The sequence below is a fragment of the Syngnathus acus genome, chromosome 16 (genome assembly GCF_901709675.1).
Source record: "Syngnathus acus chromosome 16, fSynAcu1.2, whole genome shotgun sequence".
Classification (NCBI taxonomy): Eukaryota; Metazoa; Chordata; class Actinopteri; order Syngnathiformes; family Syngnathidae; genus Syngnathus; species Syngnathus acus.
In genome coordinates this window covers 3,144,951-3,169,274 of record NC_051101.1, presented here as the reverse complement: position 1 = coordinate 3,169,274, position 24,324 = coordinate 3,144,951, and the positions used below count along the sequence as shown (strand labels likewise).

At 46.2% G+C, this 24,324-nt stretch overlaps 3 protein-coding genes across 7 annotated transcripts; all 3 read right to left on the bottom strand.

Moving 5' to 3' along the window:
- Positions 1-2,834: 2,834 nt before the first annotated feature.
- nat14 (N-acetyltransferase 14 (GCN5-related, putative)) lies at positions 2,835-4,901 on the bottom strand. Of its 2 annotated transcripts, none has more exons than XM_037273389.1 (4): positions 4,720-4,901; positions 4,275-4,404; positions 3,799-4,104; positions 2,835-3,726 (listed from the first exon to the last, which is right to left on the bottom strand). In XM_037273389.1, exons 2-4 carry the CDS (start codon positions 4,353-4,355, stop codon positions 3,292-3,294), a joined length of 822 nt encoding a protein of 273 aa, XP_037129284.1. In that variant the 5' UTR covers positions 4,356-4,404; positions 4,720-4,901; the 3' UTR covers positions 2,835-3,291. The 2 variants fall into 2 exon arrangements, with proteins under 2 accessions (XP_037129284.1, XP_037129285.1); XM_037273390.1 differs by having other exon boundaries at positions 4,642-4,729.
- A 115-nt stretch (positions 4,902-5,016) lies between these two features.
- Positions 5,017-11,455, bottom strand: znf628 (zinc finger protein 628). 4 transcript variants are annotated; one of them, XM_037273142.1, is made up of 9 exons: positions 11,366-11,455; positions 10,386-10,930; positions 10,009-10,081; positions 8,943-9,875; positions 8,684-8,854; positions 8,243-8,567; positions 7,855-8,009; positions 7,541-7,783; positions 5,017-7,451 (listed from the first exon to the last, which is right to left on the bottom strand). In XM_037273142.1, exons 2-9 carry the CDS (start codon positions 10,781-10,783, stop codon positions 5,679-5,681), a joined length of 4,071 nt encoding a protein of 1,356 aa, XP_037129037.1. In that variant the 5' UTR covers positions 10,784-10,930; positions 11,366-11,455; the 3' UTR covers positions 5,017-5,678. The 4 variants fall into 4 exon arrangements, with proteins under 4 accessions (XP_037129037.1, XP_037129036.1, XP_037129039.1 ...); XM_037273141.1 differs by having other exon boundaries at positions 11,285-11,370; XM_037273144.1 differs by lacking the exon at positions 11,366-11,455 and adding an exon at positions 11,226-11,359.
- Positions 11,456-12,659: 1,204 nt separating this feature from the next.
- Positions 12,660-20,712, bottom strand: il11a (interleukin 11a). Its single transcript, XM_037273426.1, has 5 exons — positions 20,331-20,712; positions 19,514-19,671; positions 15,027-15,122; positions 14,717-14,878; positions 12,660-14,064 (listed from the first exon to the last, which is right to left on the bottom strand). Exons 1-5 carry the CDS (start codon positions 20,335-20,337, stop codon positions 13,864-13,866), a joined length of 624 nt encoding a protein of 207 aa, XP_037129321.1. The 5' UTR covers positions 20,338-20,712; the 3' UTR covers positions 12,660-13,863.
- Positions 20,713-24,324: the final 3,612 nt, after the last annotated feature.

The following is a 24,324-nucleotide window of genomic DNA, read 5'->3' as shown; positions in this document are numbered from 1 at the left end:
AATACATGATGATGTAGACGTTGCTTGATTTTATCTGTTAACACTCTCATTAATAGGCTACTTCTACTTTTGCACTCTGCTTGAACTGAATGATTTCCTGTGTCACTTAAGACAGACATTACGGTATTATCAATAAACAAGGATGGGTGTCAATGCTGCTACAAAAATGCCCTTTTTGTTTTTCAATTTTAACACAGATTAAAATAAATGAGTGAATACAACAAATGACAAATTAGGCAAAGAAAAGGAAATCGTTTATTTCTGTCCTAAAGTGAATTCAATATTAATTTCAGCATCAGAAAATACATTCTTGTGCTTGACCACTTTTATTGATGCGACAAGAATCACTTGATATAGCAATTTCAATGCAATTATTTATGTTCTAACCTCTGAATTTTGAGGAAATGTCCTCTTCCCCTTTACTTTTCCCAGTGAACTTAGAGCACAATTTTAGTGAAATTTAGGCTCTGAGTATTTAGAGACCCAAATGAGGACACATGCAATGGGATGGATGTTTTTTTTTTTTAAACTGACTTCAAATCGAGTTGGCTGTTACACTTGGCAGTTTTGATTACGTATTTTTTTTCTCCAGTGCCACACGCTACCACAATATGGTGAAACCATAAGCACGCCCAGACCTCAGAGGACTGGCATGTACTGCCTCGCCCTTGCCATCAGGGTTTTCCCAAACTGTCAACTCGCGCCCGGCACGTCTGCGAGACCGGACGTCCCGGCCGCAGCCCCAAAGGCACGGTCGCTCCTCGCGTTCTCATCAGCGCCGGTCTTTTCCCCTCTGCTCCGTCTGTCTGTTTTAGCTCGGGCCCAGCCCACGACTCCCCTCACACTCTCGTGCACTCTGCGGTCAGGGGAATTCACCCTTTCCCAGGGTGGATGTTTTTTCAGAGCTAAATTGTGTGTGTGATGTTAGCGGCCCTCTGCATGGCCATGCCGTTCACACAGACGACGTGCTGTGCATCATCTGGAACAAATTTATCTAATTGATCCTATTATTGTGCGGCAGCCTAATTCCTGTCTGATTCATGTGTGCGGCCTCACTTCATACCGCATTACTAGACAGTGCACCGAGCCCGACTTCTCTGCTCGTTTGATCTTACGCGCCCGACCCGTGTTCTTTTTGCTTCCAAGTGGCTGATCGAATGCCAAACTAAACTCTTTGGAACCACTTCCTTAGTTGACCGCACTCGACCGAGGTCATCTTATCTTACAAATAAATGTCAACACAGCCACATGGCATTTAGGGTGTGCGCACTTTTGCAACCACATAATCTCAGATGTTTATTTGTACGTTGCCTCGAAAATTGAGTTGTAGGTGACATTATAATGACATTTTTTTAATTTATCAGAGAAAATAGCATTTGAACAGGGGTGTGTCGACTTTTTATAGCAGTTGAATCCGTACTTCTACTTTCAAAAGTATTTTTTTGTGGGGAGTATTTGTATTTCTACACAAGTACAGCGTGTGAGTACTTTTGTCACATCTTCTCGTATGTAGATGCATGCAGAAGATTCTCCCGGCCAGACATAGCAGCGCATTTAACCCCTCGCCAGGGCCCGAGTGTAGGAAATGCAGAGTCACACTTTCCGAGTACGCCCACGCCCGGCCCGGTGCGCGTGCGCTCGCACACAGCCATACCGTGCAGACGCACATGACCGCAGTCACAAACACACTTTCTTTCCAGTGTGTGAACTCACATCTGTTTCCTGACAACAGTAATAGTCCCAGATCGGGCGGGCACGGGGGCCCCGCTAACAGGTGTTTGCTTTCTGGCATAGAGAAGAAAAGAGGCCGAAAGAGTACAAACAACAGCTTTGACGCACCCCCACCCCCCTCTCAAAAGAAAAAGTCTGACCAAGCATTTTGTAACAACAGTGCGGTGTTACCGGGTGTCGAAGCTTTTTCATTAGAGATAATTAAAGGACGACGGCTTCCAAGTGCAGCTTGCACGATACCGAGTTTGCAGGGTGTGTGTTGTTCTGTGTGCGTGCTCACATCAGGTGAGATTATGAGGGGCTACATCTAGTTGAGATGTTTGGTATTCACTTTTAAGTATGCACCGATACCAAGTACTGATACCATTATGATACAATACATACAATTTCAATGAACACAATGACAGATGATTCCAAACAAGGACTTTTCTGTCTTGCTGACGCTGATGATGTTTCACTGGTGAATCAAACGACCACAGGGTAGCGCCAACTATTGGCTAGGAAGACTTAATGTCAAATTGTTATTTCTTTTTTGCTTTCAGTATCGGTGCCTGGTATCGGCATCCTTCATGAGAACCTAATACTTTGAAATAAAGGCAGGTATTGGCCCGTTTCTGTTATTTGTACTTGCCCATTCCTAGTTGCGTGTCTGGAAGCGTTTCAGCAGAAAAAATGGCTAGCGTAGTACTGCTACCGGTGTATGTAAGTGTTTCACCCGTGTACAAGTGAAAAACAAATTGCGTGGATGAGCGTTTGAGGAGTATGTATGGGAGGTAAACCTGCCTTCCCTCACATTAGCATGGTACAAACATCCCGTCGGTGCTGCGGTCTGAAAGTGGTGGCAGATTGATGCAACGCTCACTCACACCATCTGAGGTTCGTCTAGTCGTGCGGTATTTTGCTAGAGCGTGCGAGTCAACGCTGGTCGGTTTGTTTATCCATCTGTCAGGGAACCACTTGATTTAGGAGCCCGGCATGGGCCAAGGAGGGAACTCCGAAAATTGTAGGGCAGAGCGAAAATGCTCAACCACGCTATTCTTATCAGTGAGTTTGTAAATAAATAACAATAGTGATTTACAAATTATGATGAATGCAGGAGACAATTTTTTCATTTTTTTGTATTTGTAACGTGGCCGTCATGCAGATTTTGGGAGGAAACGATTTTTTCTTTTTTAAATGATTTATATCCCTTATGTATTTTGAGGAAGCTCACAGGTGTTATCATCCATTTGCATCTCTATGAATTAAAATGTAAAACTTACCTGTCAGATGAACTGTCTTTTATTTTGTCATAAGAAAATGTCCTGCACATTAATCTGATTGCATAAGCAATAAATATTAAAAGATCATTTTAATTAAACGACACAGAAAAAATGGATAGGAAGAAAGACAACAGACAAACCTGCACGTGTGACAGCATAACATTCTTAGGGGGAGATAATAAATAAAATGTGTATAAATAATACTTAGCTGACTTCAATATCCTTCCGTGGCGCAGCGGTGGCTTCACTGCATTGTAGATGAAACGTCCAGTTTGCGTCCCTTTGAGTCACTCGCGCATCACAAGTCTTTGTAGAAGACTTTGGTGAGTGGAAATCCCAGAAAGCCTCTCTCCGGATTCTCCAGCTGTCCGTCCTCGTCTTCAGCCTCTTCCCCGAGCTGCAGGTAACCCAGTTTCCTGAAAAAGACCTCGCCCACCTTGGACGGGAAGGGAACGTGCGCGTAGACCCGGAAGGTCCCCGTTTCCCTCTCCTTGTGCTCCAGGCTGTGGACAAAGAAGCGCGCCAGGCCCTGCCTGCGGTCCCAACTGCCCGTCACCAGCCGACAGAACCTTCTGACGCCGGCTCGCTTCTCGCTTTCTCGGAAGAGGCAGCCTAAGATTTCGCCCTCGCTCTCTGCCACCCACACCTGACCTGCCGCTTGCTCCCTCTCCGGCGTGATTGGCTCCTTTGACGCTTCCTTGTCTTTTTCATTGGCTCCAGTTCTGCGTCTTGGCTAAAAAAGATGGGGGGAAAAAAACGATAGATTTGCTGTTGTAAATTTTACGATCATTTGGTTCCTACTAACCTTCTTTGTTGTGACTTTCTTGCCACTGATCCTCGAGTAAGGATTCTGTAGGATCTCATCGTCCGGCCCCCTGAAACTGCTGCCCACGTAGTCCCAGGAGGGGCGGCTGCAGCCTAGAACCCCAGTGGAGCGCGGGATGGTGATTTTGAGGTAGATAATGAGCAGGAAGACGGGAATGGCCAGGGCCAGGATGAAGGAGTGAATGAGGCAGCGTAGGGCGGATGAGAACACTGCCAAGATGAAAAGGCAGAGCGGACGAGTGAGGATGTGCAGGATGAGGCGGTTTTCCATGCCCTGGCAGCCCTCCTGCAACAAATTCACACAAACATTTTGACACAACTGCCACAATGTTAAGTACCACTGCGGAGATGAGATCAACCATTTCTTCAATGAAATTCAAGCACTTTTCTAACATTTTACGTCTCAGACAAAAAATATTGCCAGTAAGATTTCTTTTATTTATCGTATGAACAAACCTTTATGAGAGATTTGACCATGTCAACATCCTCCTCCTTCATCCTCCTCAGCACCACTTGATCCAGGTCCAACCTCACCATGGTTACTTGGAATTGGACAACATCCGCTAGTCCCCAAAAAAACACCCTCCTACAAAAAAACAAAAACAAATTCACCCAACATTTTTTAGTGTTTACAAGCAGAAAGCACTGTGGATAGCATCTTTAGTCGGCCGATTGAAAAGCATTAGAGAAGACGCGTTCAATGCACCTCATCACCTGCACATTTATTACTGACATGACCACTACGGTACAAATTAATCAACCATCTTTTACTCAACTTACTGAACTATAAAATCGTGTGCTTGTTTGCTCTGCGATGACTGACCATTTAAGGCGAAGTCGGCAGTCGACGTGATTTTACCCGTCCCTTTTTAAAACACCGATTGCCGCCAGTCCAACATACCTTCTTTACGCACGTCCCAAAATAGGCTCGGAAGAAAAATGCGTATTTTGATATTGCGAAGTCCGTGGAGTGTTGCTTCCTTTGATTGAATAACCGGAATGGATTATTCGCAGTTGTGCTATTCTGGATACACACTTCTCCGTCTTAATTTAGCAGTCGCATTTCCAACATGGAAGCTTACGTCGTTTGCGTACGTACATTCCGCAATGCGACGAGTTTTACGTGAATGGCAACGCTACACAAAATATACCTCACGTTGAGTACATATGCGGTTTATTTAAAATAAATAAAATAATCTTATTCATGAAGACGTTTATTATTAAGCTACTATGAAGATTGTGAACAAATTGACAATTTATATATATATATATATATATTTTTTTTTTTTTTCCACAAAAACTTAGCTCAACAATACATTGAGTGCCTTTGATGGTGTCATTTCAACTAATATATTAAGGACAATTCATAAGTTCATGTCCAGCCTATTTGAATGTATAACATTTCTAACATGTGGCACTGTGGCATTACGACACAATTTGCTGCCCTAACTGCATGCTATCAGTTCCAGGAGATTGAAAGTAAAGTGCTAGTAAAGTGAGGCACCTGTCCATTCATTCACTGACACGGTTACTATTTCTACACTAGTCCCTTGGGTTTTTCAGGGGAAATTTCAGGATGAACCTAAAATGTGAGTGCAGTCATGATTTATTTAAAACAAAAAAAAACAACAAAAAAAACTTACTTGACCTTCTCTCAACTTATGAATTCTGCAGGTACATCATTTTTGGTACTTTTTGCACAACTTGCTGCTCTCTAACAAGGAGTTGACTGGAAAATTTCACAACAGGTCTTGCCTTTCCTACGCTCTGAATTAAGTTCACCTGTAAAGGTTATAGTGCATTTTCGGTGGATTCTGACATTTCAACTGTATTGGCCCAACATTATGCGAGCTTTGCATCTCAATTCGTAAGAGTGGTGCATCTCTTAGGCAGAAGTCCATCTCCGACTGCAGCACCATCTGTATCATCCGCACAGTTTTCTTTGGAAGACTTTTCCTTCGCGTCTTCATTTCCGCCCTCTGATTTCCCATCGCTGCTCTGCGAAATGTCCGCATCGACGACCGCCTCCATCCGTTCCTCAATTAAGTTACTGGTGCTCACCTCGATGATGACAATCTCATCCCCTCCTTCCAGTTGGAAGATCCCCCCGGTACCAGCGGCTGCGCTGCAGTCGGCGCCGTCCTCTCCCATCATCGGCCCCTCCCGTTCTATCAAGGCTATCATCTGCATACCCTCCCCGGCTTCTTGCTCCATCTTGCCCTCATCGCCGACTCCAAACACCACACCCTGACTGTGGAGTGGCACCAAGCCGTTGTCGTGCTCCTGGCTGAAGCCCGCTTGGCACCGATCGCTCTCCGGTTCCTCGGCGTGAAAGTGGAAGACAAAAGAGCCCCCCTGGCCGCACTCCTCTTCTCCTGATTGACTCTCGCCCGCCTTCTCCCCACCCCACTCCTGGAGAAGCGACATCATCCCGCCTTTATCTCCCTCTTTGTCAGCATCCCCTTGCTCATTTGCCTCAAACTGCAACACAAACGACTCGCCTCCCTCATCAACACTCAGCCCCTCCTTCGCTCGGCCTTCATTGTCGAAACAGAACACAAACTGATTCTCGGTCAAGGTCCTTGCCGAATTTATTTCGGTCAGTTCTGTCTGGGCGTTGTTGTTGGGAGTTGAAGTAAGTAATGTTGAAACGCTGGCTTGTGGAGATCCCAAAGTGGATGCGACAGCGGTGGAAGACGGAGAAAGTGCGCAGTTTGATGCTATGGACGGCGATGAGCTCGAATAGGCGGCGGTACCGTCGGGCTGGGTCACGCCGCCCGCGTTACCGTCAGTCGCATCCGCGCTCGGCGTCTCGGCCATTTTCTGGAGGACAGATTTTGGTTTGCGGCCCCTTCTGCCCCTTGCTGTCCGGTTGCTCTTCCCTAAAATGGGCCTGCGGAGTAAAGAGTTGGGCGGGAGGGAGGCGACGGGCGCGTTTGTGTTCTTATTATCGTTGGTGAGAATGACGCGGGGCTGCTGGTGTTGTGGCGATACGGCTGCAAACTGGGCAAGCGTTTGGCTGTTGAATGCTTGCAGAGTCTGGAAGACGGGGACACCGGCGGGCTCTGGGGCCGCCGGAGGCCGGTTGGCCGTGGGCACCAGAATCAAACTCGGTTGGGAGCCGTTGGTCGAGGGGTACTGGAGCAGGTAGAAATTTTGGGGCTGGGATGGCGGCGGGGGCGGCGGAGGTGGGGCCGGCGGAGGGGCCGGACCTGATAAAGGGATGAGCTGCAAGCCGCTGGCCGTCTGAATCATGAAATAGTTCTGCGAGGTGTTGACAGGGATGTTGAGAGCAGGCTGAGACACGATCAGGCTCCCGTTGTTTCCCGACGATTCCAAGGTGATGGGGTTGAGGAGCGTGGTGGTGGTGGTGACCCCTCCCACGCTGGCCTTCACCGACACGCCGTCCCGACCTGCGCCTTCGCCGGACGGCAGCGGGAGGGTGCCGCCGTGCGTCCGGATGTGCCTCTGCAAGTACGAGTGCATGACGAACTCTTTGGAGCAGTACGGGCATTTGAAGTCCTTCTGCGAGGAATGCGTGCGAAGGTGCAGCTGGAGGTTGGAGGAGTGCGTGAAGCACTTGTTGCAGTGGCCGCACCGGAAGGGTCTCTCGCCCGAGTGGGTGCGTTCATGCTGAGGAGACGCGTTCAAAAGGGGGGAAAAAAAAAAGATGAAGGGCTGAACAATGAATCAAATTAGGTCAAGGGGAACGCGGCGCTGACCTGTTTGAGGTTTGATGTCTGCGAGAAGGACTTGGAGCAAATGCTGCAGACGTGCGGCCGCAGTCCCGAGTGCATCTGGCTGTGCCTTCGCAGGCAGCTGGTGTTCTTGAAGGACTTGCCGCACTCCTTGCATACGTAGGGTCTCTCGCCCGTGTGCTGCCGCAGGTGGTACTGATAGTGCGAACTCCACTTAAACGTCAGAGCACAGTGAGGGCACTGGAATGCTCGCACACCTGTGTGCACCTAGGCGAGAAGATGAGGACCATATAAAAAAAAAAAAAAAAACTAAGCCAAATATTTTTGTGTTTGCTCACCCGTTGGTGGATGGAGAGCAGCGAGGACCTCTTGAAACTCTTCCCACACTCTGTGCAGCGGTAGGGTCTCTCCCCGGTGTGATCCCTCATGTGGTACTTGAGCCCCGACGAACCTTTGAAGGCTTTCCCGCACTCTGAGCAGCGATACGGCCGCTCTGTACCAAAGGAAAGAAAGCGAGGTGGGAATTTCCACCCATGCTGGAATGCATTGACTCGTTCGAGTTGGAATGTCAATTTGGAGTTGCTGCTATTTTTTGATGGACATGTTTCAGGGTTAGCTTGACCAATATTATGACACAATATACTCAAGACTAAGTATGGTCTTTTCATCCTAGGATGTAATTTTTGACTCAATTGGATCGTCTGTGTGTAATTCTATTTGTATTACCTCCCGCGCTAGTGTTCTTGCACCCGCTGGCCTTTTTGGAGTTTTTCGCTAGTTTGGCGGGCAGTTCCTCCTGCTCCTTGCTGACGGCTGTGACGTCAGCTTGAATGTCCCTCGTTCCCTCCTGCTGCTTGTCAGGAGAGGAGGGCAGCGGAAGAGACAAGGAAAGGGAAGGCGGGCACACGATCTCCGCTTCGGCCTCGGCCAGGAGACGTTGCTCGGGGGTGTGGGAGTGCTGGTGCGTGAGAAGCGAGGACAGCAGAGGGAAGGAGCGGTCGCAGGCCGAGCAGCTGAACTGGGAGCGGGACTGGGACGAGAGGGAGTGGATCTGGATGGGCAACGCAAGCGGGTTATTTCAAGGGAATTAAACGGCTGCAGGTAGTCAATAAACAACGTCTTGCAGAGCGTCGTTAGTAGCAGACGCGTTCTCAGGAACATCCTCACCAGTGACACGTGTCGATTGAGGCCTCCACTGGTCTTGAAAGATTTATTGCAGTAGCCACACGACAGCCCTGCCCATGCGGTTGGAGCTTCTGGCTCAACACTCTTGGAGCTCTGAATCACCTTGTCGAAGCTCTGCAGAAGGTCAAACTGGGCCTGGGTGGCGCCCACACTCTAAAAGGAGTAACCACAGAAAGACATTCGGTAAAAATTCGGACATTTTCAGGTTGATGACGGTTTTGGCTCGGTTTCCATCACTTACTGAATTACTTTCATCAGCTGGGTCAGCAAGTCCAAGGAGTACCTCTGCTGTGTGCGCACCTTCAGCCGCTGCGGTCGTTTCAACCACCTCCTCAAAGTCAGCAAGCAGGTGGCCGGTCCCGACCAATCCGTCCCCTACCTCCGCCGGTGCCGCTTCCCCACCGGAGCCACGTTCCCCCGAAGCCACGTGAATGGACTGGTGCTCCTCCAAGTCGGTCCGTGTAGCAAAAGTGTGACTGCAGCTGCCGCAGGTGTAGAGCAGCAGGCTGGCGCCCGTGTCCGTGCTCAGGTGGACCTCCGTCCCGATGGCCCGGGATGCAGCCGCGTTCTCCCCTGACGGAACCGAGCCGAGCTCGGGGAGCAGGTTTGCATCCTGGGCAGATGTGGAAGTGGACAGGAAGACTTCCTCCATCCCCACCCCGACTCCATCGCCCCCTTCCTGGTTGACGTAGCCCACCATAGCCGTCAACATGGATGTGGCTTCTTCCTCCGAGCTGACCACCACCACCTCCACCATGTCGCGGCCCCGCCCTCCGCTCTCCCCGCCCTTGCCTTCCTTGCCGCCCGCAGCCGGGCCAGAGTGCGAGTTCTTGTGCAGCGCCAGGTTGGACGAGTGCGTGAAGCTGCGTCCGCACTCGCCGCACACGTAGGGCCTCTCGCCCGTGTGGATTCTCATGTGCTGCCTCAGGTTGGTGGACTGAGTGAAGGATTTGTTGCACACGTTGCAGGTGTAAGGTTTGAGACCCAGGTGGACGTTCTTGTGTCGCCGTAGACTGCTGGAGTTCTTGAAGGCCTTGGGGCACGTGTCGCACGGGTACGGGCACTCGCCGGTGTGCTGGCGCAGGTGGTACTGGTAATGGGAACTCCATTTAAAAGTCAGGGGGCAATACGGACACAAGAATGTTCTCACTCCTGTGTGGACACTCTGATGCACCTGCAGGTGGAGAGCAAATTGTGCCACGTTAGATATTTTTTGACCCCAAACAATTTCACGTATATTTGCGAAACATTCAAAATTGGTCTCCGAGCACCAGCATCATAACAAACATTAACGTAAAGGTCGTCACCTGGAGAAGAGAGGAGCGCTTGAAGGCTTTGCCACAATCTTGACATTTGTAAGGCTTCTCTCCCGAGTGAGACCTGAACAAACGGGGAAAAAAAAACATGACACACACCTCCCCATACTTTGTTTGCACTGATGCATTGTGCTACTTTCATGTCCTTGTGTAATACAGTATGTGTCCTGAGAGCTGTACTAGAGTGCAACCAAAGGCAATCAGTTGGCAGTGCGATAAACCACTCATGGATCCATTTTCAATTGGACTTGTTCCCATAAAGGTCATGAGTGGGCCGAAGCCTCTTGGCCTAACTTTTGGCGTGAGGTGAAGGCCTAAAAAGGAGTGCTGACCAAACTAAAAATATATAAGGCCAAGTATGTGAGTACCTTTGATGATAGAGCAACGCGGAGGAGCCCTTAAAGGCCTTGGGACAAAGGTTGCAGCGGTAAGGTCTCTCATTGTTGTGGCTCCGCTGGTGGTGCGTGAGCCGGGACGACCACCTGAAGCTCTTGCCGCAATCCAGACACTGGAAGGGATGCTCAGACTGCTCGGACTGTTCGGACTGCTCGGCCTGCTGGGCCGACACCGACGAGGCCTCCATGTCCAGAACCACCTCCACGCTTCCCACCATGCCCTTGTTGCCCTCCACCAGGTCATCTCTCTCCCGGTCATCCTCACCCTCCTCGCCTGAGCCGAGGAGGGAGGGGAAAGGAGAGAGGGAGGCGGAGGATTGTGGAGCCAAGAGTTCTGCTTGGACCACCAGAGTGGCCACAGAGTTCGCCATAACAGGTGAGGGTGTTCCTTGGATGCAAATCAGTTTTGGAGCATAGTCTTCCACATCATCCACTCCATCCTTATTTGTTGTTGCTGTAGTGTTGGAATCCCGTCCCACCACCGGAAGCAGCAGCTGCCAGTCCAACTCCACACAAAGCTAACGTGGGAAAAAAAATAAGAATCCAGTGTCAACTCTTCACACGTGGTAAAACAAGAATGTCCCCTAGTCCCACCTTTTCCGCCTCATTTCTCCCTTGCGAGCTTTAACTCTCCATTATATTTGCTCGCTGTTATTTCCCAGCATATTATTGCTTGCTAGCCACAAACACCAATTAGCATCACACAAAATGTCCTCGCGTGACCCTAAAGTGAGATCTGATAGCAAAACATAAACACAAAACTCACAGTTTTTTTGTCTTTACAGTGTCAACAAAACAGTCAACGTTACTTACTGGCCCGCATTTGACTCTTGTCTAAGCAGAGCCACGTCTATATAATGTTCGATATTTACATGCATGAATAGGGCAAAACTCGTCGCATATCTTGTCCCTCGTAAGCCATATTATTGATAAAATGAGAATGAGATGCATACCGCAGTGCTAATCCACACAACCTTAACAATAAACAGCACAGACTAACGTTCTCCACCCGAAGCCGCCCTCCAAGAACAACCTCAGCGATTGGCCGTTTGAGACAAATGACGAGCTTTTCCAATTGGCTTGCTACTTCCTACAAGAGCGCTTTTGTGCTCAATTTTTTTCCTCCCATGTATTTTCCTAGTTTTAATACAGGCAGCAAAATTATTGACATAATTTGCAAACAATGAAATAAAAGTTCATATTTTCTTCTGTCACTAAAACGTCGAGTCTGAATCGTTTGGCTTTGGCGCAAAGTCCTCTGGGAAATGTAGTGCTCATTCGTGAGCCGTGTTTGAAATAATTCACACGTTCCAGTCACGGTCTAGAGCGGTGGTTCTTAACCGGGGGTGCGAGAATGCTTCCTTGGGGGTGCGAGGATACCCTGGGGGAAATTTACAGATACTGCAGATACTGTGCACCTCATTTGATGACCCTGTGACGACTGGATCCGGCACCCTTTTAAGCAGAATATGGAAGATGTTGATGATGATAGCAACATCAAGGAAGATCTCATCGAACTGAGAAACAATCGTGGAATCCAAATGGAGTTTGCCAATGGTTACTTGGAGCACTTCTGGGCTTCTCAGTTGGAAACCGCACTGGCAAAGAAGGCTCTGACTGTGCTCGTGCCTTTCGCGATTACTTACCTCTGCGAGACTGGATTTTCCTGTCTGCTTCACATCAAAACCAAGAGCTGGATCCTCAACATGACGTGCGAGTGGCACTCAGCACCAAGACACCAAGATTTGATGCCATCATAAATGGAAAGCAACAGCAACAAAGTCACTGAGTTTGGCGCTCAGCCATAATAATTCACACCATGTATAGTACAAGCACAATGGTTTTTTTGTTCTTTTTTCCTAGTATGAAAGTAATCTTGATTTTCTTAATCCTGCAATGCATTATTTTGTTGTCATTTATGTAAATAAATAATTAAATACATGATGGTTTTGTTACTTACACATTATGATATCAATATTGCTTTTCATCAGTTCTGGAAGGGGGTGCGAGAACTGGTTGGTGAATTGAATGGGGTGCGAACAAGGAAAAAGGTTAAGAACCACTGGTCTAGAGAATTTTATATTTATCGGTCAAAGGAAAATAGTTTTCCAACTTTTACAGGGCGTGCCATTCAAAGCTGGTTGAGTTTGAAAAAAATAGATGTGTTTTTTTGATCTGGAGTCATCCTGAACATAGCCCGAGTCATTTGCGCCATGAAATAATAATAATAATAATAATATATCCATCCCATTTGCACATTCTGTAGTTTTTATTTCACCAAGGCACATATTTCACATTGAGGCCAATCAGTGTCTGGAAGAGGCATCTCGATGTTACAATAATTTAACATATCGTAATTTAAGTGTACTAGAATACAAACTGTATAAAAGTATAAAAAAAAAAAAGGAGAGGAGACTTGCTCCTTTGCAGCACAAAAATAAATAATTCCACCAAATTACTTAAATAAATAGCCAATACTGTAACAAATACTATAAAAGGAAGGAACGAAAAATGATAGTGAGAAAATTGGTAATCTAAATTATATTGTAGAAAACATCATAACACAGATAGCACTGTACAACAATTTACATTCATGTACAATTATGTACACCTTTAAGAGTGTCACAATACATAGTATTTTAAGACTTTTAGAGTTTAACTTGAAAAAAAAATCTTTTAAATCCCAAAACATTGTTTCAAAATTAGCCCCCTCAGTCATCCAAGAAGCTAATCCGACAAGTTTGTGCAAAGAATCTAATCAGGTCCATCAGTGCTTAACAACAGGGCCCACTCAAACAACCTTACCACATTAGAGATGTTTCCTCATGCAAAGTGTGAGAAACAGGCGTTACAAAAATAGATACTTTGACTCTGGCACTAAAAAGCATTCACTTGTCTTCGACCTCCAATCTGGCTTTGACGTGACGGAACTGGCACATAGGATTTTTTAAACTATTATTTTAAGGGCACTACTGTGTGGACAAAAATGTGACAATCACAGATTTATGCCACATTTACTGGAATAAAGTCAAATGAATAAATGCACAAATACCAAATAATTAGAAAGAGAAACAATTATCAGACGTTCAGGAAGTGCTACGGAGATCAGTGAGACACAAAGTATGTGGTCAAATAAATGCACGTCAATAAAGAAATGAAGATGCCAGGTGACGCGCAACAACTTCAAATAAATAACATTAAATAAATGACTAACAGTCAATAAATAAATAAATACATAAATAACATGGTCATAAACTAGGAAAAAGCAGGAAATAATGATCACCATAGTTACGCTGGGGGATTGTTATTGTCGTGGCATTATAGCGCATCCCGTTTGGCTCTGGTGGAAAGAAATCGGATTCTCCGCACATGCCGTTCGTTAGTTGGTATCGCGGCCTTTTGGGATGCTGTTGACAACATTGCACACCGACAATAACCCGTTCCCCCGTTCTCACTTGGATGAATTCTCATTGAGCTGTGTTTTTGAGATCTTTGGCTTGAGGCTTATGAAAGCTCTGTATGCCCAATCGCAGAAAAGTTTGAAGTGGTGGAGGAGCTCCTGGCTGGACTGGAGCACGTCAAACTGGTAAGGGAGGTGCGGTGGAAGGGAGGGGGTGGCGGGGGTCAGCTTCGGCGCGTCCACCTTCTGCATCTGTTGGCAAAGATGAACCATAGATTAGTTTACTCAACCTTCCAGAAATGTGTTACATTTTGGCTATCGGCAGTGCTATGCCGCCGTCTTGTGGCACCTTATGTTGATTTCGAACCAGATTCTTACTCGCGGCTGGACTCACCTATTTCCCTGTGTTCACAGAAAAACTCCAAAGATGCCACCAAAGCACTAATTTTATATGAGGCAGGGTTTAGAGGCGAGTTCAATCAAATTAAAAATGGTCAAATTCTGAAGTGCAACTAATGGGGGTTGCTTGTTCTACCATGTACAGGAGATTCTCAACTGGCACCAAAGCACTAGATTAGCACAAATGAAAAGCTTTGGAGCCATTTTTTTGTGTGGGGGGGGGCATCCATGGGCAAAACGAAACATTTGGGGGGCGGGGCGGTGCAGCTTTCTGCAACTTGCAGCTTTCTGCTAGTTGCGACAGGGTTTATTCTCTCGAGATGACTTCTGTGGAATGGAAAAGTTTCAAAACTAGAGCAAGCCGAGGGACCTTGCAGCGGAAAAGGGCCATAAGTCAGCTGGGATAGGCTCATTACGCCCACCCACGTTATGAAAAAAAAAAATGGATGCATGGCTTTTAACTGCTTCAACACACTCAAAGTAGAGTCGAAGCTCAGTTCCTCACCTGACGGTGCAGAAGATTGATGAGCGACTTCATCTCTTTGATCACCTCCACCAGCTTGGGCAGCGCCGGGTGGTGGTGCTTCTTGGACACCCTGTTGAGCCACTCAAAGTGGTGCTCATACAGCTTCAGGTCAGCGTGCAGCTGAGAGAGTGTGGGCTTCAGCTGAGGGAGAAGGAAAAAAAAAAGTTGAGAGACTGAGCATGGGTGTGGCAAGATGTGCTGTAACTGCGCGAGGAAGACGAAGAAAACAGGCCAGCTCCTCTCCCAGAAACACGCACACACAGAAGAAACACATTATCGGGGGCATTACCTCAAGGTTGTTGAGATCATTGGCCGATCTGTTGCTCATTTCTGGCAGGGACCTGAACCTGTGGGGCTCCACGTCAGAGTCGAAGGCATGCTCTCTCTGAAGGAGAAAACAACACACAGCCGCTCGTCACTATCTTGCATCAGCACACTCGCGCTCGCTCATCCCTCAGACAAGTCACGGCAGCATGAGGAAAGTATTAGCGCTGTGACAGCGTTAGCCGGCAGACGCTTTGTTTCCTGCGCTTTCAGACAGTAGCGCTCGCCGAGGGACGTGCGGTCGAGCGGGGTCGCTGCGAGTTCACTCGAACTCAACCTCCCCAAATGTCAGTGGTGGGAAATAACAAGTACTTGGTTACTGTACTCGAGTAGATTTTTCAGGTATTTCTACATAACTTGACTCATTTGAGAACAGATACATATTTTTTACTCCTTACGTTGACAAAATAGGTTGGTGTTAAAAAAAAGTTATCATTGGCTAATTCAGCATTTTGGGGGGTTGCTAGTTATTAAAACAGAGACCCCCCCCCCCCTTGTGTCAAGTTATCAAAACAGATATTGTACTTTTGTTTACTCTGACCTTCAATTTCACACCGCAGAAAAAGATGCTGTTAACAACCCCGCCAAATTTAAATGATTGAAAACAATCCAAGTTTATAAAATCTGTCTTCAAAAGAAAAAAAATCAAGCCGTTGCCGCCGCTCTCAAATCCTGTGGCGACTGAATGTCCTGACATCACCCAGCACTCCATTGTCAATCAAATACCTTCCCTATGACCTGCAAAATGGATAACTACTTTGTTTAGCATCTTTCCCGTATGACGCATCCCTAAATGCTTAATTAGACCGTGAATATATACCCGCTCGTGAATGTCACATGACCTAACCCAGAAAAAAGCCCTTAGGCACTGTGACGTCATTTTCAGTCGGCTGCAAATGGCAAAATGGCCACTCCCTGAGATGGATAAAAACAAGTTAATTTAGCTGCTTAATTTATATTCTCCAAACACAATATTCATCTGTACGGTATTTAGGCGAGTGGGGGCACATAGAAAATATTGCTGTAAAGAATTTGTTATGTCACTTCCTCTTTAAAGCCTTCAGTGGCAGGAATATAACCCACTGGGTGGGGATGAGCGGCGCTAACCACCAGCTAGCTTGTAAGCTAACGGGCAAAAAAATAAGGAAAACTGAAATACTGAAAGTATCACAACATCCAGTACTACGTCATCTCAGTCCTATTTAGACACAAGTCTTTGAATTCACGTTATGGGGTCTTAAGCAGTTGAAGAAGCACTTCAACTTTTACCGTACAGTTTTTTTATATCTCGACTGAAGTACATTTCCCCACGTGTCAACAATGCGAATAAGTGACCTGAACCCACAGGATGTTTTGTGCACTCAACAACGCACGTCGTGACCAAGAAGGCAGCAAGCAGCGACAGCACACAGCTGAAGGGAAACTCCAGGGTCACTATAAAAAGATGCAATGACGCAGTACTGCCCACTGCCCAGCTACAGCTTGTGTTGTCAGCCAACGTCTGCTCTCACGCTGCTGTAGTTCCCATCCGGGCCGCCAGAGGGGGGTAAACAGTATGCATGCAGGTGAATGGAGCAGTGGTAATTTGATAGTAATCAAGCGTTACGTAACAGACCACCCCTGCATTAAGTGAAATCCGCGACACAGTCATACCCTACTCTGTAGGCATGTTTTTAAAGCACTTCTTTCTTTTGAAGTCTCCAATTACACTTTTAAATACAGTTACTATAGTAAAAAAGAGTAAAAGCGATAGGTAACCATTATAAAAACGTTTTACAAACAGCGTAACAATGTACTGTAACAAGGCATGTTTTTTTCCAAACTAGCAAACGTCACTTATCAACTAAAAATATAAACCAATAAACATGGCCCAAAATGTAAAATGAACCCAAACTAGCCTTAAAAAGAAGTATTGCAGCATGTTACATTCAATAATTTATATAGGCGGTGCTGAAATACAGTACTTCCTGTTTTGTTTTGCTAAATAAGTGTGCTGCCATCTAGTGGTCTGCAGTTGAATTACACCCCATCGAACCAAGTGTTAACAACATCAAAAACAGCAAAATAGCGGGACTGCCATTTTTTTTACTCGCATAGCAATAACATTTTCCCTAACTGCCGCTCATCTTTTTTGAAAGTGGGTTTCGGAAGGGAAATAAGTGTAGTATTTGTACGTTGAGGCTTGAGGGGGCGTGGCCTGTTGACATCATTAGCCGGAGTCTGTTCGGGGCGTCAGCTGTGGCTAATTGCGAATGTTTTCTTTGGTAAACTTGTAAGTCATTGTGACACGGTAGTAGAAAGCTTAGCGAGAGCCATTACGCCTGCTAATGAACATAAATGAGCGATGCAGCATGCGTCATTCCGCGGAACGGAACACAACAACATTAAGATGATTAGCGTTCAGAGATGTTTTGTGCAAACATGTTGTCTGGGCCTGATGTTTCGTTAAGTCGTTTGGCAGTGGTTTTGTTGTTGTTTGTGTTGATGTCTTTTCGGCATGAATGCGCCGCATTGTGTCGCTAAAGACGAGCTTATTTTGTTGTCTTCTGTTTTGTCTCTGCAGCTTTTGTCCATCCATCGTTCATGCCAGGTACACACACGCACACACGCACGCACCACTCTGGCTGCCTGATCTCTTCATCTCTCGTGGTTTTTCGCTCCATCTTTTAATTCGCCCGCTTATCCTCCCTTTTCTTGCTCCCTCCATTGCGGCTCATGACCTCACCCGACAAAACTTAGCGTCCAGCCTCCCTCCGTCTTCCTGAATGCAAATACAGCAATGTGATAAATCTTGCTCGATTTTTATCAAGTCACTTTGCTGTGGCGACCAAAAGTCAAACAACTCTACACCACACCTACACAACCGTGACTATTTACAGAAAACCTCAATACGCAGCGTCGGACCGCAAAAATGCGCCCGTGTATCTTTGCCCCCGGACGGACACACTTGGCCACGTTTACGTGTTTTTGTCGCAAGGAACTTATATAAACGTATACGCTCTAGCTCCTCTTTTAAAAGCATCACTTTCATTGCCGCTCAAGCTGGGACTTTCCACGGATTCCTATTCTATTTATCTTTCCGAACGACGTCCTCTTTTTAGCAAAAATTCCACACAATAAGAAAAAAAGACATCTTCCATGTTACTGAACACTGTCAAATACTGTCCCCAATGCTTCTTGATGTGTGCGTGTGTGTTTTTGGGAGCTGAACCACAGGTTAGACGATGGCGACGGTGATAGCCTCAAACACACACACGCACAACACACACTTCTTCTGCACACCAACCGATCAAGACTAGAGAGAGTATGAGGCTATTTTTGGCTTTATCTCCCCAACACAAAGAGTTTTAAGGTTTGCATAATGCAAAAATAGAATGTGGCTCAGCCGTGCGAAACCAAAGATGCCCAGATATGATCCGCATGTATTTTCACCTGTTATAAAACGCCAGCTGGAGACAAGTCTTGGCTACATTCTCGACATCTGATTTTCCAGCCAGACGTGTTTGTACAATACGATTTAGCGGTAGGAAAAATTCAAGCTTCCGCCTCGCCAATCACACTTTAAGAGTCTTGCCGCAGAACCCAAACATGATTTCATGCAAACATTTCGTACAGTATTGTTTGTTGTTGTTTCATGATTGGTATGTTCGCTTGAGCTGGAGGCGAGAAATGTCTTGGCATGATTTTTTTTTTAAACCACTAGCTTGACTCTTCTTGTCCTGTTATTTTTCTTTATGCCCTTGTCGTGAGTTGGGTGACATAAGGTTGCTGAGTCAGCTTTCCGTGGGCCCGTTTGGATGAAAAAAAAACGCAAGTGAGATCACTCAGTCAAATCTCTGCTCTGGTCTAAGCCTGCACGCGGACTCTGGCCAGTAGGGTAAAGCAGCTTAAGTCTGACCAGAGTCCTACGTAATGACTGAGCTCACAAACGCACGCAAAAAGGCCGCAGGGTAAACCTGTAGATAACATTAGCGCTTTAATTAATGCTATTAGCTAATTAAGCTCTGGTGCAATAGTTAGCAAGCGCTGTCACAAGCACAAGACCAAAAACGATTTATCAACACATGACGTCGCTCAGCTTCTTTTTTTTGTCTCGAGATACGAGCAAAAATTAGAGCTATGTGACAAAGTGCAAAAAAATTACATTGAGTACAGTCGTGTTTTCTGTTTTGGCATGTTATCTGTAGCGCAAATTTTATTTGAGAAAAGACACCCATTTTGGGGGGCGGGAACAAATTGATTGCATTTCCATTCATTTCAATGGGAAATGATTCTTTGTATGTTGTTTTACAGCTACACCGTGTTTGTTTACGGATTAGACGTGTCGCTAGCTGTTGCTCTCCTTGGTAATGATTGCCCCATAATTAGCACTTTTCAAAGCTTTGCAAGCAGCTAATGGGACCGTATCATGCCCACTGGCCTTGAGTTTGACCCCCCCCTCCATGCACTCACCAGCAGTTCTTGCGTGAGCTTCATGAGATTTTTGGTCTGGTTGGACAGCTTGTCCATCTCACTGGGCCGCCGCTGAGGCACCGGGGAGGCGGACGTGAAGACGGGCAGCTGGGCCAATAGCAGCGAGAAGAGCAGAGACGACGACGAATCGAGCAGCACTGCAAAGAAGGGCAAGAAAACGGAAGCAATTAGCCGAGAGGTTGCTGTCATCTCGCACTAGTGATCATGACCTCAGGGCCGCTGCTGTCAACTCCAGGGGAAGATATTGCACCATAATATAAACAATAGCTCCAGACTTGGCACGGGGTGCCCCTGCGTTGAGCCTCGGTGACAGATTCATGTTTTCACAGGCAAATCATTAACATCAGCATCACTCCTGGCCTGGATAAAGCCGCGCAATGAATGCAGCTGATTGTCACACCTGCAACTGGATAGGCGCGTGTGTTGCCGCTATAAATTATATAGACCGGGGGCCAAGTCAGGCGCGGCAAACAGTAAGCTCATTCATTCTTTTTGCCTTTCAAGTTCAAATACAAGCATTTCAAAAAGGAGGGCACCACAGTGGTGCTGAAGCCACACTGGAGGCTTGATAATTACAGGTGAACCGCAAGACAAAATAACACACGCGTCCTCCAAAGAAGAATCAGTTCAGGACAGTAAAACAGGACTTTTAAAACATGCGCTGAAATTCTGTACATCCAAATTTTTGGACACTGTGCCCACACTTTTGACTTTCATGCATTATTGTTCAAATTCCAACCTAACTACACTAGATTTATTTTTAAATTCACATCTACCCATTCACACTTTCACTTACATTTCATATTGGTTCGAATCCAAAAGAATGGAAACAGCAGGTAGACAAATAAATAAATGACAAAAAAAAACCAAAAAAAGAACAATAAATCAACGGGCGCTCCGGCAAGACGTGTCACGTGCTCCGGCTTCTCCTTTGGCGCCTTTTCAGTCCAAATGAGGAGCAAAGTGCGTCCTCACACCTCTGATGGAGCGCGCTAGAGACAAGGTGAATTATGGGGGATAATAAAAAAATTCTCGTCCAACTTTTTGTTTTTTTCTAAGTTTGGAGCAAAGTTTGAGATGTTTTTGGAAGGTAGAGAGGCACTTGGGCAGAGTAGAGAAAAAGAGAGAAATGCAGAGAGAGAAGGATGCGATGTGTGGTAAGTCCAATTTTTGCGCGCAAGTGAAGTGTTTAGGCTTGTTTAAAACTTCCTTTATAAAGACGTCGGGCCTATGACACATCGCCAGTGACTCACTTCATTCATAAAAACACACACACACAGACACACGCACTCTCTCTCTTTTTCTCTCCCCTCCCTTTTGCCCCTCTACTCTCCTCCCTCTCTCTCGCGCTCTCTCTCTTTGCGAAACTCTTTTTTTTTTAAAGATTCCGTTGTGTTTTTTTTTCTTTCTTGTTTTCTTTCCTCTATCACTTTCTCCCCTCCCATCCCTGCCAGCTCCTATCTTGCGCTACTTCCTGCGGCCGCATCAGCGTGCCAATCATGTCCCCATCTCTTCATATCTGGCTATCTCCCAATCCAAATCGCTTCCTCCTTTGCCCATTGTCTTTACGTGTTATCAGCCCAGCTCATCACTCGCGTGCCTTTCATAACTCGCACATGCCTGGAGGTCATTTTATTTCACCCCCAAATGATGTTATTTATATGAAGGGAGAGAACACCTTTCTCTCCCTCTTTTTCTCACCCCTGGCTCTTTTTCTGCCCCTCTTGAGACATCAGCCTGTTATTTCCACTGCCCCGCCACCCACCACACACACACACACACACACACACACACACACACACACACACACACACACACACGCACACACACATACTATCCACCTCCCATTTTTTCTTTCTCCCTCCCTTCCTCCCTCCCCAGGGTGAAGGAAAGAGTGAGGAGTGAGCGACGGATAGGAGAGAGAAGTGTTGTCCAGGACCGGACCAGAAGGGGCCTCCGAGACTCGTTGCATAGAAACAGTGAGAACACATGCACATCCATGCATTTTTTTTCAGGGGCATGAGCGCACGCTTGTATATTGTGGGTGGGGTGCCCACTCAGCGAGGTCACGAAGGACAGACAGCATGACAACATACATATATAACGAACACACACGACTCGCTGAGGCACAAACAAGATTCCTCACACTATCGTTCCAAGGATGAATGGAAATGTTTAGATGAGCAAAGCAAACAGAAAAAGTGCACTGGTGGCTAATTAATTGATTGTGGCCCCTCCCCCACTCGAGGGGAAAACTTTCTGAGGATCACTCTTAACACAAATGTTTTCAAAAAATTAAGCGATTACTCTAAAAACTAAATATCCCGCACTTTTAAGTCAGTTTTACTGTATATATATATATATATATATATATATATATATATATATATATATATATATATATATATATATATATAAAATTCAATAACTATCAAAGTGCGCTGAGGCGCCCTCCTGTGGTACATGATGGATTTTTCTGAATTAAATGTTCAAACTTTTTGTCATAGTGGCTTCAAATTTATCAGTGTAGTAGATTTGCAATGTTATTTAACTTTACACGCAACACTGAGAAATGTTCCTTAATGTAAACGTTACGACCGATAGATTTTAATTTCGTGAATCTCACCAGCACTGGTAATAACACCAAAAATGGAGGGATGAGTTGTTGTTTTTTTTTACTCGTGTTCTGTTTCATGCATTTCCCCCCTCAAACACGCCACACATGCACAGTGCATATTGAGCTGAGTAGGACTGACTGGAAAGATTCCGTCAGGTGCAGTAAAGCGTGACCCACTGTTGCAAAAGGGCAAAAATGACTTTCCAGTCATGCCAGAGGGATCATGCATCAGTGTGTATACACTACTTTCAAGTTAAAGCACCCACAAGGAAAGAAACTGAGAGAAAACTAAGAAGGAAGAAGGAAACATAAACTCGTGATGCGGTCAGGTATTATTTGGCAAGCGGGACATTTTTGTGCGGGAGCGGAATGCCCACCGCGGCAATCACGGTCACCAAGCGAAAGACTGGCGAGCTCATTTCTCAGGTGGGCGACCTGGAAGAAAAGCCAGGGGAGATGATATTGACACACGGGGTCCTTATTTCTCATTTGCCACATCAAAAGGCCGTTTGAAGACACAGCTGGGGTGGAGAAGAAAAGAAAGAGTGAAGTTAGTCACTCTCCCTGTTTTGCGCTCATGATGGGGGTCTCCTGGGTGGTTCGCAGGATCAACAACACACACACGCACAGATGCCCGTAAGACTTTATGGTTGCGATAATTAAAGGCTTTTAGACAATACAAGACTTTTCAAACACTTTTATTATGAAATTGTGCTGTATGGCCCACAGCCACAGCATGTGTAGTAAGACATTATAGCCACATGTGATTCTAGGTCAAAGGTCACCAACAAATTTGATCTAATGATATCCACTTATGTTAGTCACTGATCACGTTAATGATTTTACGCAATCATTTTTAACAGTTTTATTTGGATGCCGCCTCGCCTGCTAAAGTGGCCGCTTTAGAGCGCCTCATCGTTGTCCATAAGTGTGTGTGTGCACGTTGCAAAAAAGTGACAGCCAAACATTTGTTGCCACGACTCAAATATGTTGGAGGTTAAATGGGTCACTTTTGATTGGCACTTGACAGCCAAGTGGGGTGCGGCCTCGCCGTGTCAAGCGGACACGCCCTCAATTTTTCACCATTTCAAAACCTCATTGGATATATTTGGCAGTGTTTCCAACAGCACACTGGCGCACGCCTGCTGAAAAAGGGGGACTCCAGGCTTTGTGTAAATGGGCGTGCGGACTGTAATTATGGGCATGTGGCCGTATAAATGCGGTGCCTGTGCAGCGCGCCGGGCATCAGCGTTTGTGCGTGTTTGTGCATCTACGTGTGTGTGGCCTTCACGCGCTACCCATGACATCACCGATGTGCGTTAAAGCGCCACGGGAAGAGAAACAGAGTGAGACACTTAGCGACCTCAAAGGCATCAGGGAGGAAGGGGAACCTGTGACACGGCCTCGCCGCCAGACAAACTTTACTCACACAAGCTTCTCTCAGCCGCGCAACACTGGGCTTCCTGTGCGCCGCCGGGCCGTGCGTTCACACATTATTACGCAGGCTTCGCATCATTTCAATGCCCGCCACTCTTCGCTCACCTTTGGCGGTTTGCGCCCGCACAGTTGCCCGATTCATGACGCTGTTTGCCAAAGTCTCTTTAATACGCCAATTTAAACGTATTCAGAGTGATTATGGCCGTATTCTCCTACTGGGCAAACATGCTCGTGTTGTTGTTCGCAACTTACTTTAGTGTGACAAATTAGGGGGGGGGGTCATTAGGGATGAAAGCATTTTTTTGCATTGTTTACCATTTCATCATGTAAAGTCAATCAGTGAGCTCCTCAAATGTAAACATGTTTCATATTTTTTTACTTATGTGCTTGATGCACAGGTACATAATGGCGTGGGCCATGACATTCAATAATTGGATGAGTGTGAACTATCTTTATTTAGTCTGTGCGCACTCCAGGAAGCTTTGATTTACAGCTTAGAATTCATTTTGACCTGCTTTTGAACAAGTTTATTTCGGACCACACTTTCTGAGAACCACCCACATACTAGCATCAAATATATTGTAGATACTCTGTTTGTACCGTCATGGCCATCTTGCTAATGTTGTTGTTCACTTGTTACTTTAGTGCAAGGAGGGTGGCACAAAAATGTTGATCATGCTAGTTATCATATCAGAGAAGTGTTTCCCTCAATTACTGTCATTTTTTGGTGTCATTA